The 14,232-nt window shown below is 40.0% G+C and overlaps 2 protein-coding genes and 1 long non-coding RNA gene across 3 annotated transcripts; 2 read left to right on the plus strand and 1 right to left on the minus strand.

Moving 5' to 3' along the window:
- Positions 1 to 312: 312 nt before the first annotated feature.
- hcar1-2 (hydroxycarboxylic acid receptor 1-2) lies at positions 313 to 1,387 on the plus strand (the record flags this gene model as incomplete). Its single annotated transcript, XM_079599053.1, has 1 exon — positions 313 to 1,387. The coding sequence occupies exon 1, from the start codon at positions 455 to 457 to the stop codon at positions 1,385 to 1,387; it is 933 nt and encodes a 310-aa protein (XP_079455179.1). The 5' UTR covers positions 313 to 454.
- Positions 1,388 to 4,839: 3,452 nt separating this feature from the next.
- LOC306991443 lies at positions 4,840 to 6,355 on the minus strand. Its single transcript, XR_013796098.1, has 3 exons — positions 6,223 to 6,355; positions 5,881 to 5,939; positions 4,840 to 4,971 (listed from the first exon to the last, which is right to left on the minus strand). It is a non-coding gene; the product is annotated as an uncharacterized lncRNA (long non-coding RNA).
- Positions 6,356 to 6,418: 63 nt separating this feature from the next.
- Positions 6,419 to 7,656, plus strand: LOC306991429 (hydroxycarboxylic acid receptor 2-like). Its single transcript, XM_079599266.1, has one exon. It carries the CDS (start codon positions 6,551 to 6,553, stop codon positions 7,535 to 7,537), a length of 987 nt encoding a protein of 328 aa, XP_079455392.1. The 5' UTR covers positions 6,419 to 6,550; the 3' UTR covers positions 7,538 to 7,656.
- The last annotated feature ends 6,576 nt before the right edge of the window (positions 7,657 to 14,232 follow it).

Consider the following 14,232-nt stretch of genomic DNA (forward strand, 5'->3'; position numbering starts at 1 on the left):
AATACACGTACCGTTACACCCCTAATATATATATATAATTTTGGATTGAAATATAACCTGGACATTTTTTTTTTGTGAGATTTATCCCAACACTTACATCAGGAGCAAAACAAAAACAAAAAAGTTCTTTGTTAATTGTATTGTTCAGTTTTTCATTGTATGCCCAAGTGTAAAGTACACTACTCATAATCATTTTAATGGTGCTTTTGGAGAGTCCCAAGTTGTAGAGCGATGTGATTATTAAATTCATAAGAGGCACAAATTCCTCTCGAGACCATTTACCCATCACACCTGGGTTTTTTGTTGTCCTTGTGCATGCTTACAGCTACACCATTTGCATGAGAGCAAACATCTAAAGAACAAGTCTCATGGGAATCATTGCCATATGAGACGAAACAGTGAAAAGTTCTGAAGTTCTCTGACTTTTGTCTAGTTTCACAGCAGCATCATAATCATGAACAACTCCTCAATGTGCTGCACTTATGAAACACCCATGCTGGACCGATTCCTTCCCCCTGTAATGTTCACGGAATTCATATTGGGCCTTATGGGGAATGTCCTCGCCCTCTCGATGTTCTTCTTCCACAAGGACACCTGGAAGCCCAATTCTATTTATCTTGCCCATCTAGCTCTGGCGGACTCATTGGTCCTTTTCTGCCTTCCTTTCCGGGCCGACTACTACCGCAGGGGCAAGGACTGGGTCTACGGGGATATTTTCTGCCGTATTTTGCTGTTTCTTCTGGCCGCCAACAGAGCCGGTGGTATTTTCTTCCTCACTGCTGTCGCTGTTGATCGATACCTGAAGATCGTCCACCCTCTCAACCGCATCAACCGGATGGGTCTGCGCTACGCCCTGTGGGTCTCGGTTGGCCTGTGGGGTCTCATCATAGCCATGACTGTCTACCTGTTAACAGACGAACATTTCTACTATCTAAACAACCGCACACAGTGCGAGAGCTTCAACATCTGCTTTGGGAGTAATTCACGGTTCACCTGGCACAATGTGTTCTACGTTATCCAGTTCTTCGTGCCCACGGCCATTGTACTCTTCTGCACGACCTGCATCACATGGCAGTTGAAGAGCAAGACAGTGGACAAAAAGGGCAAAATCAAAAGAGCAGTGCAGTTTATCTTAGCAGTGGCTGTGGTTTTCGTTATTTGTTTCTTCCCAAGCAACATCTCGCGCATCGCCATGTATGTCCTGAAGCTCTGGTATAACGAGTGCCAATATTTCAGTGAGGCAAACGATGCGTTTAAAACCACTGTCTGCTTTACCTACTTTAACAGCGTGCTTAATCCCATCGTCTATTACTTTTCAAGCCCTGCGTTCAGTGGCTCCTTTAGTAGAATCTTCATGAAACTTCTAGGAAAGAAAATTGTGGATTAATTATAGTTCTGTGACAATATTCAGGTAGACACTGGCCCTGTCCCAAATCCTAAGCTCTCACAGTTCCTCAAAAAGTGCATTCAAAGGGGGCACTGGTGATGAGCATGTTACTAAAGCCTAAAATTACAAATTGGACACTCGTCTCATGGACCTAGACACTCGCATGCAATCACGAAAAAGTGAACATAAAGGGTGCCATTTGGGACAGGGCCACTGTACAGTATAAAGTGGGATATACATTCATTTAAATGTAAATGATACCTGCCAATATATATTCGTTTAACCCATATTTGTGAGACAACCTTCAAACTATTTATGAACTGTTAATTAAATGTTACACATTATATATTTAAACAGTTGTTCAGATATTTTTCACTGTCTGTTTGGAATACTGACTTGTTACTAGTAGTCATTGCATCATAAATATGATTATAATTTTGTGTTGCCTTTTCAGTGCAGTAAACATATTTATTTGTAATAATCTCTCTGACCTTATGACTAACTTAAGACGCTTTCTACTGCATAGGCAAAATACATCAATAAAGCATTTATTGAATATCTTCAATTGTCCTCTTAGTTTTCCTGTGTGAATATTTTATTGGACAACACTTAATTTGATTTAATCATTAGCATAGGCTTAGAGCTGTTGTTCAGTTTGAGCTATAATTTCACACACATATTCTGAACACATTTACTGCTTGCATTTATGATCTCTGTCTTTTAAATTGCCTGCTTTTATGGATTTTGGGGGGTGGGGAAACAGTAAATAAATATTCTTCTAATTAACTGATGAAACTGAACTGATGACTGATGAAATATTTAACAAATAAATTGCAAAGAAATAGTTGAACGAACAAATATTTGCAGACATAAAATGACTGTTTGTTTATGTTGTACAATCTTGAAATTTGAAAGACTGGCTTTGATAAAATGTTAGACACTTTTCTGATCTCATGAAGAACACATTTGTCTTCTACACCCATGATGTATATATAATCCACATAAAGTTTTATGCAGATTTTGTAATCAGTGTGAATTTATCTGTCATACCACTAAAATCCAGAAGAGGGAGTGTCACAGACAGATTTTGAGCTTTGAAATGATGAGAGAAGGTGAATGCTACAGGGTAATCATGCCATTATGAATATATGTAAAGCAGGTAACACAATAGAGAAAGTGTTTCAGGGGAAAACTGAGAAGTGAACAAAATTATAACAAATCTAATCACAAATGAAATATAGAGAATACAATCCAGATTGCAAACATTGATATCAGTGTTAAATCTGCATTTAATTTCTGAATTAAATCTTTCTGTTCCTCTCCTCTGAACCTGCATTTCTGCATATGCATTTTTATATAAGCAATTTTGGATGATGATCCATCTAATTTCATTGGAGAGAAATTTACATTATTTGTGTTGCGTATGGCCCTTATTACTTAAACAAAAATGCACTTGCAAAAAAAAAGAGCCATTTGAGCTGTAAGTGACATTTATATTATATGGCCGTATAGAGCGCTTTAGCACCAGTGGTGGTTAAAAAACATTATAAGCCATGAACCAAGCCAACCGGCTAAGTAAATCATAAGATTACAAACTTTGATTTGAAGAAAAAACATATTTGAAAATCGGATAAAAGCACAAAGGTACAATACTGTGTACTTAAAAACTACAATCCCATGAAGCTTTGCAAACAGCATAATTTAATTAAAACGGATGAGGAAATATAAAACTACTCTTTTGAAATGTTTATTATATATAATAATAAAAAAACTATATATTTAACGTTTATTGCAAAATATGCATACCGGTATATATATACAGTTGTGGTCAGAATTAATGGCACCCCTGGTAAATACGATAAAAAATGGCTGTAAAAAATAAATCTGCATTGTTTATCCTTTTGATCTTTCATAAAAAAAATTAGCAAAAATCGAACCTTTCTTTGAAGTAAAATAATTGAAAATGGGGGGATCACATTATGAAATAAATGTTTTTCTCCTAAACACGTTGGCCACAATTATTGGCACCCCTAGAATTTTTTACGAGTAAAATATCTCTGAAGTATCTTCCCATTACTATTTACCCTTTTTTTTAGCACACCAGGGTGACTAGGAACATGTAATTGTCCAGCCATGACTTCTTGTTTCACAGGAGTTTAAATATGAGGAAACACAAAGGCCAAATTCCCTTAATCATTCATCACAATGAGTAAAACCAAAGAATATAGTTCTGATGTGCATCAAAAGATTGTTGGGCTTCACAAAATAGAAAGTGGCTGTAAGAAAATAGCTAAAGAACTGAAAATCCCCATTTTGACCATCAGGGCAATAATTAAGAAGTTCCCATGAACTAACGATGTTAGGAATCTGGAAGAGGACGTGTGTCTATATTGCCTTAATGGACGGTGAGGAGGAGAGTTTGAGTGGCCAAAGACTCTCCAAGGATCACAGATGGATAATTGCAGAGATTACTTGAGTCTTGGGGTCAGAAAGCCTATAAAAAACATATATCAAACAACCCCTACATCTCCACATGTTGTTTGGGAAGGTTTCAAGAAAAATCCTCCTCGCTCCTCCAAAAATAAACTCCAGCATATTCAGTTGTCAGACACGACTGGAACTTCAAAAGGGACCGGATTCTATGAACCCTAAACTGAACCCTATAGAAAATGAGTGGGGTGAACTGAAGAGAAGAAGCACCAACATGAACTTGTGAATCTGGAGAGATTCTGTATGGAGGAATGGTCTCTGATCTCTGGTCAGTTGTTCTCCAAACTCATCAGGCATTATAGGAGAAAACTCAGAGCTGTTATCTTGGGAAAAGGAGGTTGCAAATGTATTTAATAAAAGGGAGCCAATAATTATGGCCAGCATGTTTTGGAGAAAAGCATTTATTTCATAATGTGATTATTGACACTTTCAATTCTTTTACTTCAATGAAAGGTTAGATTTTTGCGAATTTTTTTAATGAAAGGTCAAAAAGATTTACAGCCATTTTTGATCATATTTACCAGGGGTGCCATTCATTCTAACCACAACTGACCACAAATATATATATATATACAAATATTTAAATATTTTGAGAGCGTAGAGATCGACTCTTGCTGAGCTTCATGGGAGTGGGTGGAGCTAAAGCTCTTTGTCGTGTTTACCTTTTTTCAAATCTGATTGGTGGAATTTTCTGTACAGCATCATGGGTAATGTAGTTTTTCACCACGAATTCCAATGTTCAACATGATTATTTTATAAATAAGTTGAAATAATGCTGGCTGACGGGTTCAACAGAAGCAAAATATCATTGAATAACAACCTCATAGCTCACAGTAGGTCTGTCTTTAAAGGTTTATATAAGTTAAAACAATTTCCCTATGTTTTTAGTTCCGGAACACAACTGTTCACAACTATTCATTCACTTAGATGTGATTTGGTGTTTCTTTCCTTACATGAAAACAGCAGTCAGAGCGTAAAAGCTGATTCCTCTCCAGTAAGGATGGAGAACATCTGTAGCACAAGCCTGACATCAGAGTCCATCGCTCCGGCTCACACTGACGGAAACAATTGGAAGGGAGAATATACGCCATCCCCTGAAAAAAGGTGCGAAAAACATGAACAGATCACATATGATTATAAGAGGCACAAATGCCCCTTGAGACCATTTACCAACCACACCTGGGGTTGTTGTCCATGCAGATGCTTACAGCTACACCCTTTGCATGTGAGCAAACCAGTGATGTTACGAGGATGACACCTTGGGGTGGGCATCTGGATATGTGAGGTGGGCAAATAAAGACATGTATGCTTGTTTGCAAGGAAAATCAGTTTTCTTTTATTAAATTAAATTTTTTCCTTTACTTTTATAGGACCGTCACATGTAGACATTATGAGAGATGAGGAACACTACCATCACAATGAAAATTACAATGTAATGCTTAAATATATGGGCATCGCATCACGCATTTTTTTAATTGGGTTTATTAAAAATTATTAAAATAAAACAAATATTTTTGTGATTGTTTATTTGATTATCAAATAATCTACGATCTCATTATCAACAAAAACTATGCAACAGCTGGTATTCATTAATTCATTTAACAATGATCATGAGCTTACACATAACCGGTTATGATAGCGCTTAAAAATATTTTTCGGAATCTATATCGACTGATTTAGATGACAAGAAATCAGTAATTGGTATCGGCTACAAAACAAATCGAATCAGAGCATCCCTTCTCTGTAAGCTCAACAATTTAACAGAGCATGAGACTCATCTCAGGAACACACACATATGTGAACACATGCATATACAAGAAAATACAATCATTGACACACTGCTTTTACAGTAAAAGCTGTTTTCCCTCTAGTATAAAGTTGTTAGTAGGGGTTTTATTTAAAAGTAAAATTGCTAGTAATGTGTGTTCAATGACATAAGCAATCATATTACTATTTCAGAGAAGTAATTAGTAATCTGTAATGGATTTTTCTGTGTAACTTACCCAACCATCTGCCACAGATGAAGCAAAATGTCCAGCACTGACACTCAATACATCATAACCTAACAAAATAAAACATTAATTAGACCTTGATTAAATATCCTTGCTGCACGGATTCTTTCCCTGTTTTCAACAAAGAAAAACTGTCCATAGCAATTACAAGCGAAGGGTAAATGACACGGTGGTAATGCACAATTCAGCTACATAAGTATATCCTCATATGAGGCCAAACATATTACACAACTAAAACCAATTGAAACAAGAAAAATTTGATCAACAACATGGTTCAACAAAAATAGGTGTGTAAATTACATTGGTAGGATTTAAAATAAGTGCACCGTCTACCTGCACTGTTTGAATGAAAAGGTTCTGTACCCGCATTAAACAGTGACTGTTTAGGTTCCCGACTACGCCTCTTCTACGCTTGAGACCTAAATAGCCAATAAAAAAATTAGAAAGAAATATAAAAGCCAATCTAAGCTAAAACATAAATTTGACTGATTTCCAATTGGATGGGCACTGCCCACCCTTGTCCACACATAGCCACGCCTCTGGAGCAAACATCTTTAAGACCAAGTCTTGGGGGAATCATTGGCATATTCAGTACTGAGACCTAACAATAAAGATCTGAAGTTCTCCGACTCTCGGCTGGTTTTACAGCAGAATAAGAATCATGGACAACTCCTCAAAGTGCTGCGCTTTCGATGCACCCATCTTGGACGAAGTCCTACCTCCTATATTATACTTCGAATTCATTCTTGGCCTTATGGGGAATGTCCTCGCCCTCTCGATGTTCTTCTTCCACAAGGACACCTGGAAGCCCAATTCTATTTATCTAGCTCACCTGGCTGTGGCGGACTCTGTGGTCCTTTTCTGCCTTCCTTTCAGGGCCGACTACTACCGCAGGGGCAAGGACTGGGTCTACGGGGACGCTTTCTGCCGAATTTTGCTGTTTCTTCTGGCCGCCAACAGAGCTGCTGGTATTTTCTTCCTCACTGCTGTCGCTGTTGATCGATACCTGAAGATCGTCCACCCTCTCAACCGCATCAACCGCATGGGTCTGCGCTACGCCCTGTGGGTCTCGGTTGGCCTGTGGGGTCTCATCATAGCCATGACTGTCTACCTGTTAACAGACAAACATTTCTATTATCGAAACAACCGCACACAGTGCGAGAGCTTCAACATATGTTTGGGACACAATGCATTGTCCGACTGGCACAATTCATTCTACGTTATCCAGTTCTTTGTGCCCACGTGCATTGTTGTCTATTGTACAGCTTGTATTACGTGGCAACTGAAGAACAAGACATTGGACAAAAAGGGCAAAATCAAGAGGGCAGTGCAGTTTATTTTAGCAGTTGCTCTGGTTTTCATTGTATGTTTCTTCCCAAGCAACGTCTCTCGTATCGCAGTGTGGGTGCTGAAGAGCTGGCATGACGAGTGCCACTTTTTCCGTGATGCAAATGTGGCTTTTTACACTACTGTTTGCTTTACCTACTTTAACAGCGTGCTCAATCCCATCGTTTATTATTTTTCCAGCCCTGCGTTCAGTGGATCCTTCAAGAAACTCTACATGAAACTTCTTGGAAAGAAAATGGAGGATGAGGAACGTGAGAAGAACAATCATAGTTCTGTTACAGTATCAGCTAATGTCTCTTAAACAAGTGTATATTCACTATATAGTTTTGACATTAAAAAGTCACATAGTTTATAATTTATAATATGTATTCTGATGTAAACAATAGCTGCTACTGCATATTCATGTAAGCACCCATTTGTGACAACCTTCATAAACATTTAATATTTAGCAATATTCTGTCCTTGCCGTTAGTCTAGGCTGTCTATTTATTTAAAATAATCACCTCCACTGATGACTTCAGTAATACTTTAATAAACGTCTTTATTACTGTAGTTCTCTGTGTGATTATTTAATTTTAAAATGTACTTAAATTAACACTATATGCAAATATTAAATGACAAACTTTTTTATTGTTTCATCTCTATCACTGAATGGCCCTATGTTGTAATATTTTCTATATTTTTCCATGATAAAAAAAAATATTTTAAATCACAGTCACTACACAAGTTACTTAATAAATTAGGATTGAAAAAAAAAATATATATATATATATATATATATATATATTGTACTGTTCTCCTTGCATGTACAGATGCAATTTAACAGCCAGCCAAACTCCATCCATAAAGTACAGATGAGTCAGGATTCATCTTAGTCTTTGCCGTTTAATAAGATGCCAGGTACATTATGAATTAGGAGTAAAACTGTAAATAACAGCAAATAAACAATAATCAGAACAATAATACAATGACTAAAGAACATTCATGCAGTTCTGAAACTCGTATATGAAAATACACCAAATTAAATCAGTGTCATCAATTTACTTAAATGTAATTATCAGATAACAAAGAAAATAGTCAATAAACGCGGATATTGACTCATATAGTGAAGTTATCGAATCAAACTAGAATGAAATCAGCACACATTGAATGCTACACCAAAGAAAGGTTAAGCTAATAGCTGAGGCTATCACCATTACATTAAATCAAAGCTTAGAATAAACCTGTCACAAATATATGCAAATATGTATCATCAAGCATTATGCAATGAAGAATTAACTTACAGATGATGCTTTTACAAATGCAAAACAAAGGATGGCATCCAAAGATTGAGGAGAAGCTAACTGAGTGAAATGTGATCACTATTTTTTCTAGAGAACTACCACAGGGGGGCGCCAGAACAAACAATACAAGTGACAAGTATACTTGGAGCAGAACACTCCCCGCCAGACATCCTATGGATGTCTCACTTAAGTCTTAATGTTCCTTAGACAACAGAAGAACAACCTCTGTAATTGGTCTGAGATACTTTACTTCCTTTCCAGATCCATTTTTAGGAACTTTCAACTGAACCTTGCGTACTCTCCCATCAGTGCTTGGAAATACTTTGGACACAAGAGCAATAGGCCATTTGTTACGAGGGCTCTGATTGTCTTTTAGAAGTACAAGATCTCCTTCTTGAATGTCAGGTTGGGTAGTATTCCACTTGCGACGACTTTGTAGTGTTGGGAGATATTCACGTCTCCAGCGATACCAAAAATTGTCAGCAAGACTCTGCACCTGCTTCCACTGTTGTCTGAACATGTCACTACCTGAGAAGTTCCCAGGAGAAGGAGGAGCACCAACCTTCTGAGTCAGAAGCATTGCAGGGGTCAGTATAAGAGGTGAGTCCGGGTCTGAGGAGATTGGAACTAAGGGCCTTGCATTAATTATTGCCGAAATTTCAGCCATAAATGTGCATAGAACCTCATGTGAGAGGGGACGAGACCCATACTGCATCAACATTGATTCCAGAATCCTCCTCACTACACCTATCAAACGTTCCCAAGCTCCCCCCATGTGTGAAGCATGGGGCGGATTGAATTCCCATGAGCAAGAGCAGTTTGTGAGGTACTCTTGCATCTCTGGGTCCTTCACCATTTTGGAGAATCCCAGTTCTTTGCTTGCAGCTACAAAGTTAGTTCCACAATCTGACCGGAATTGTCTCACGGGCCCTCTAATGGCAAAAAATCTCCGTAGTGCATTTATACAGCTGGAGGTGTCAAGGGATTCAATTACCTCTATGTGAACAGCTCGTGTGGACATACAAGTGAAAAGAATAGCCCAACGCTTGCTCTCTGCATGACCTCCTCTTGTACGACGAGCTGAGACTGAGAAGGGGCCAAACACATCCAAGCCAACATAAGTGAAAGGTGGGGATGGACTGAGACGCTCCTCTGGAAGATCTGCCATTTTTTGACACTCCGTATTCCCACGCAACTTCCTACATACAACACATTTATGTATGACACTACTAATACATCTCTTTCCATTAATCAGCCAGAATCCTGCAGTGCGCAGAGCTCCTTCGGTGAAAAGACGGCCCTGATGCTTTACTTGATCATGGAAGTGACGAATTAGTAAGGTGGAGATATGATGTCGTCCAGGTAAAACAATGGGGTATTTCTCATCACTGACCACAGGTGCATGTGTTAAACGACCACCAACTCTGATTAGCCCATCTTCACCCAAAACAGGATTCAACTTAATTAGAGGACTATTCTTAGAGATTTCAACTTGTCTCCTCAGAGCACTGTACTCTCCTGGAAAGGCAGACTTTTGGACCGAAAGAAGGATGACCTTTTTGGCTTGGGCCAACTCACTCAGGCAATAAGGTTGATGACATTTATGCCAGCTTGTATGTTTGCAGGTCTGTCCTTTAGACATAGAATGAAAGGATCGGGCAACATGGATCAAGCATGTCACTGCTCTCAACAGAGACTTCCATGTAGAAAAGCGCTCAAAACGTTCTGGGTCAAGTGGTTTCTCAGTTATACTTGTGGCAGCAGTGCTCACTTGAGGTAAAGGACGAACCTCGGAATCTGTCTCTGGAGTCACCAGCTCAAAGGTGTCTTGCAAGGTTCGATCACTTTCCAAAGGTTTATAAAGAAAGTCTGGTCCTGTCAGCCACATGGTGTCAGTGAGAAGAGGAGCTGAAACAGACCTAGAGGCACAGTCAGCTGGATTGTGCTCAGTAGGAACAAAATTCCATTGCTCAGCCTTTGATGATTGCCTGATTCTTTGAACACGATTGTGCACATACACATAGAACCTCCTACTTTCATTGTGTATGTAACCCAATACGACCTTGCTGTCGCAGAAAAACTTCACAGAGTCTGGTTCAAAATCAATCTCGTCCAAGATGAAATCTGAGATCTCGACAGCTAACACAGCTGCGCAAAGTTCTAACCTAGGAATAGTAGGTTCATCTGGAGGTGTCAATTTAGCTTTACCTAAGACGAAACCAACGTTGGTCTGTCCATCTTCATGGATAGTCTTAAGGTATGCTACTGCTCCAATAGCCTTGAAAGAGGCATCTGAAAAAATGCACAACTCTGTAAATTTTGCCTTTGAGAGTGACTTCAGGCTATATGTCCTCTGAACATTAATTTTTTCCAGGTCTTGCAATGAATTTCTCCACATTTCCCACTCTCTGCATTTCTCTTCTGGGAGGGGCTCGTCCCAGTTATCTATTCCCTTTGACAGCTCTCTTAACAGGAATCTTCCATGAATCGTGACAGGTGCTGCAAAGCCTAATGGGTCGTACAAGCTGTTAATAGTGGAGAGAATGCCACGACGAGTCAAGGGTTTGCTGTTATCTGGTGAGTGGAATGTAAAGGTATCTGTTGATATTCTCCAGTTCAGGCCAAGGCTACGTTGAGCAGGCATGGTTTCATCTCCGAAATCAAGATCTTTAACACCTTCAGCACAGTCTTCAGGTGAAAAGGCTGCCAACACTAATGGGCTGTTGGACATTATCTTGTGAAGCCTTAGATTTGATTCTGCCAGGGACGCTTGTGTCCTCCGAAGTAGATCAACAGCTTCAAAGGCTGTCGGAAATGATCTCAGACCGTCGTCCACATAAAAATCTCTCTTCACAAAGTTGTAGGTGTCAGTTCCATGCATAGGCTCTCCTTCTTTGGCAGCCCGATGAAGTCCGTAGATAGCCACTGCTGGGGAAGGGCTATTTCCGAATACATGGACTTTCATCCTACATTCAATTACATCCTTGTCGAGATCATTGTCACGGAACCACAGGAACCTCAAATAATCTCTGTGGTTTTCTTTCACTGTGAAACAGTGGAACATCTGCTGTATATCTGCAGTCACAGCAACAGGCTCCTTCCTGAATCGAATCAGCACACCTAACAATCTGTTGTTTAGATCTGGTCCGGTCAAAAGGACGCTATTCAGAGAAAGACCCTGATATTGGGCGCTGGAGTCGAACACCACTCTGATTTGGTTGGGCTTTTTAGGATGATAAACCCCGAAGAATGGTAAATACCAGCGTTCCTGGTCATCACTTAGGGGAGAAGCATACTCTGCATGATCATTTTCAAACAACCTTTGCATGAAGTCTGTGAATTGCTGTTTCATCTCTGTTTTTTTCAGCAAAGTCCGACGAAGAGAGCAGAGCCGAGTGAGAGCATGTTCTCTGTTATTGGGAAGTTGAGGCCTTGGGTATCTGAAAGGAAGTGGACCCACCCAGCTATTGTCACTATCTCTGGAAAACTCACTGTCCATGATCTCCAGGAAGAGATGATCCTCAACAGATAGAGCAAGCTTGTTGTCATCCCTTGTGCGTCTGAACACCGAACAGCCGAGGTGATTTTCTCTGTTTGCACCCTTGTAGATATGCGGGATACCTTGTACTTCAGATGTGAGACCCAAGTTATCCTTCAAGTTAATGTGACCTTGACATGGTGGAAAGTATGAGGTTCTACCATTGTCCAGCACATGTGTCTTGTAACTCAACACACTTGGTTTGTGAGAATTACCCAAGCATACATCTCCAACTATAAGCCAGCCTAAATCGGTTTTAATCGCAAAAGGAGCATTATGAGGCCCATTTATCTGGCGTCTCACCTTATGTACTCTCAGAGCATCGCGACCCAACAGCATGAGGATCTGGGCATTGTCATCCATTTCTGGAATCTCAGAGGCTATTCTTCTAAGATGAGGATGATTTTGAGCAACCTCTGAGGTAGGTATTTCTGCCCTGTTATCTGGAATATCGTTGCACTCGATTAGAGTAGGTAGAGCCAGGCTAATATCACCGCTAACTGGCTCTATGTGAAATCCATCAGCTCTCCTTCCAGAAGCTTCAATAGTTCCGGCACAAGTTTTCATGAGATAAGGAGAAGCCAGACTATTAATGCAGAAAAGCTCGAAAAACTCTGATCTTACTAGTGACCTGTTGCTCTGGTCGTCGAGCATTGCATACATCTTGACAGCGGCTTCTGGTCTGCCCGTAGGATACACTCTAACTAAGCATATCTTAGAACAAGATTTACCTGATGATCCTTCTCCACAGACTTTAGTACAGGCACTGTTCACATAAGGTGATGAACGTTCTTCCTCCCCGCCATGCTTTGAAGAGGTTGAGATTTTGGAGACCCATGGGGCTGGTCCTGGGTGGAGGGCAGTGATGTGGTCTTCACTATCACATTCTGTACACTTCACTGAAGCTTTGCAATTGCGTGCAATGTGGGAAGAAGATGCACAACATCGAAAGCAGATACCATATTCCTTTATGTAGGCCTTTCGTTCCTCCAATGGCTTCATCCGGAAACCACGACACTTTTTCAGTGGATGAGGCTTGTTGTGTATTGGGCAGTTCTTAAGATTTTCATCACTGGTGCCTGAGTCCTTACTGGGGTAGGCATTTTGAGAAACATCAATTTTATGAACTGAAATGGGCATCCTCAGATGTGTTTGTTTGCTCAAGAATTGCTCACCTTTTGGAGGACCGCTAATTGTGAAGCTTGGATCGTTTCTGGCTTTTGCCTCATAACAGACGAAGTTAACAAAATACCAGAAAGGAGGAAAGGAGGCATTATACTGTTCTTTATATTTCATGCCGTGAGAGAGCCATTTCTCTTGAAGAAAGTGTGGTAGCTTTTCCACTATGGGGTTTATTCCTCTAGCAGTATCCAGATATGTTAGCCCGGGCAGATAGCCATCTTGCTTAGCCGCCTTTAGTTCTGTCAGGAGATCACCTAACTCTCTTAACTTGATAAAGTCCTTACTAAGAACCCTGGGGAAGTTTTCAAGCCTTTGCAGAAGTGAATTTTCGATTATCTCAGGCGCACCATAGCATTCTGTTAATCTTTCCCAGGCGACGTATAGGGCTGCCTTAGGATCTCTGACATGAACTGACCGTAACCTTTTCACATGGTCAGATGATTCTTTGCCAAGCCACCTAATAAGCAGGTCCAGCTCTTCACCAGCTGTCAGGCCTAAACCCTCTGTGGCTCCAACAAAAGCTGATTTCCATGCTCTAAAACTCTCAGGTCTGTCATCAAACTTAACGAGACTTGTATTTACAAGCTCACGACGTGCTAAATATTTAGCTAAGTCCAACATACCAGAGGCTTCTGGCTGGTGAAACGGTACTGAATGTGGCCATGCCGAGATAGGTTCCCTCTGAGAGAAACATAAAGCATGAGGATCATATGTTTCCTGTTTAACTTCATCTCTGAACTGATCAAACGGCTCAGATGGCAATTCAGTGAAAGAATCCTGTGTACGATTCATTTTAATGGTACTTTGACCAGAACAGTTGGGGTCTGAGGCCTCATGGTAGAGCTTTTTGCTGTAATTTGAATTCTGTATGTCTGTTTCTTTTGGCTCATTTAGGTCTACCCCGCTTTGTGTTTCAACGTAGTCTTTGGTGCGCTCTACTTTGCTATGTGAAGACACAGAGAAGCTACCACTGGAAACACTGTCCTCAATTGA

Source organism: Phoxinus phoxinus, assembly GCF_949152265.1.
Source record: "Phoxinus phoxinus genome assembly, chromosome: 23".
Taxonomy (NCBI): Eukaryota; Metazoa; Chordata; class Actinopteri; order Cypriniformes; family Leuciscidae; genus Phoxinus; species Phoxinus phoxinus.

Bases quoted from the DNA above. Each gene is read 5' to 3' on its own strand.
- LOC306991429 (XM_079599266.1), top strand. From the start codon at position 6,551: ATGGACAACTCCTCAAAGTGCTGCGCTTTCGATGCACCCATCTTGGAC.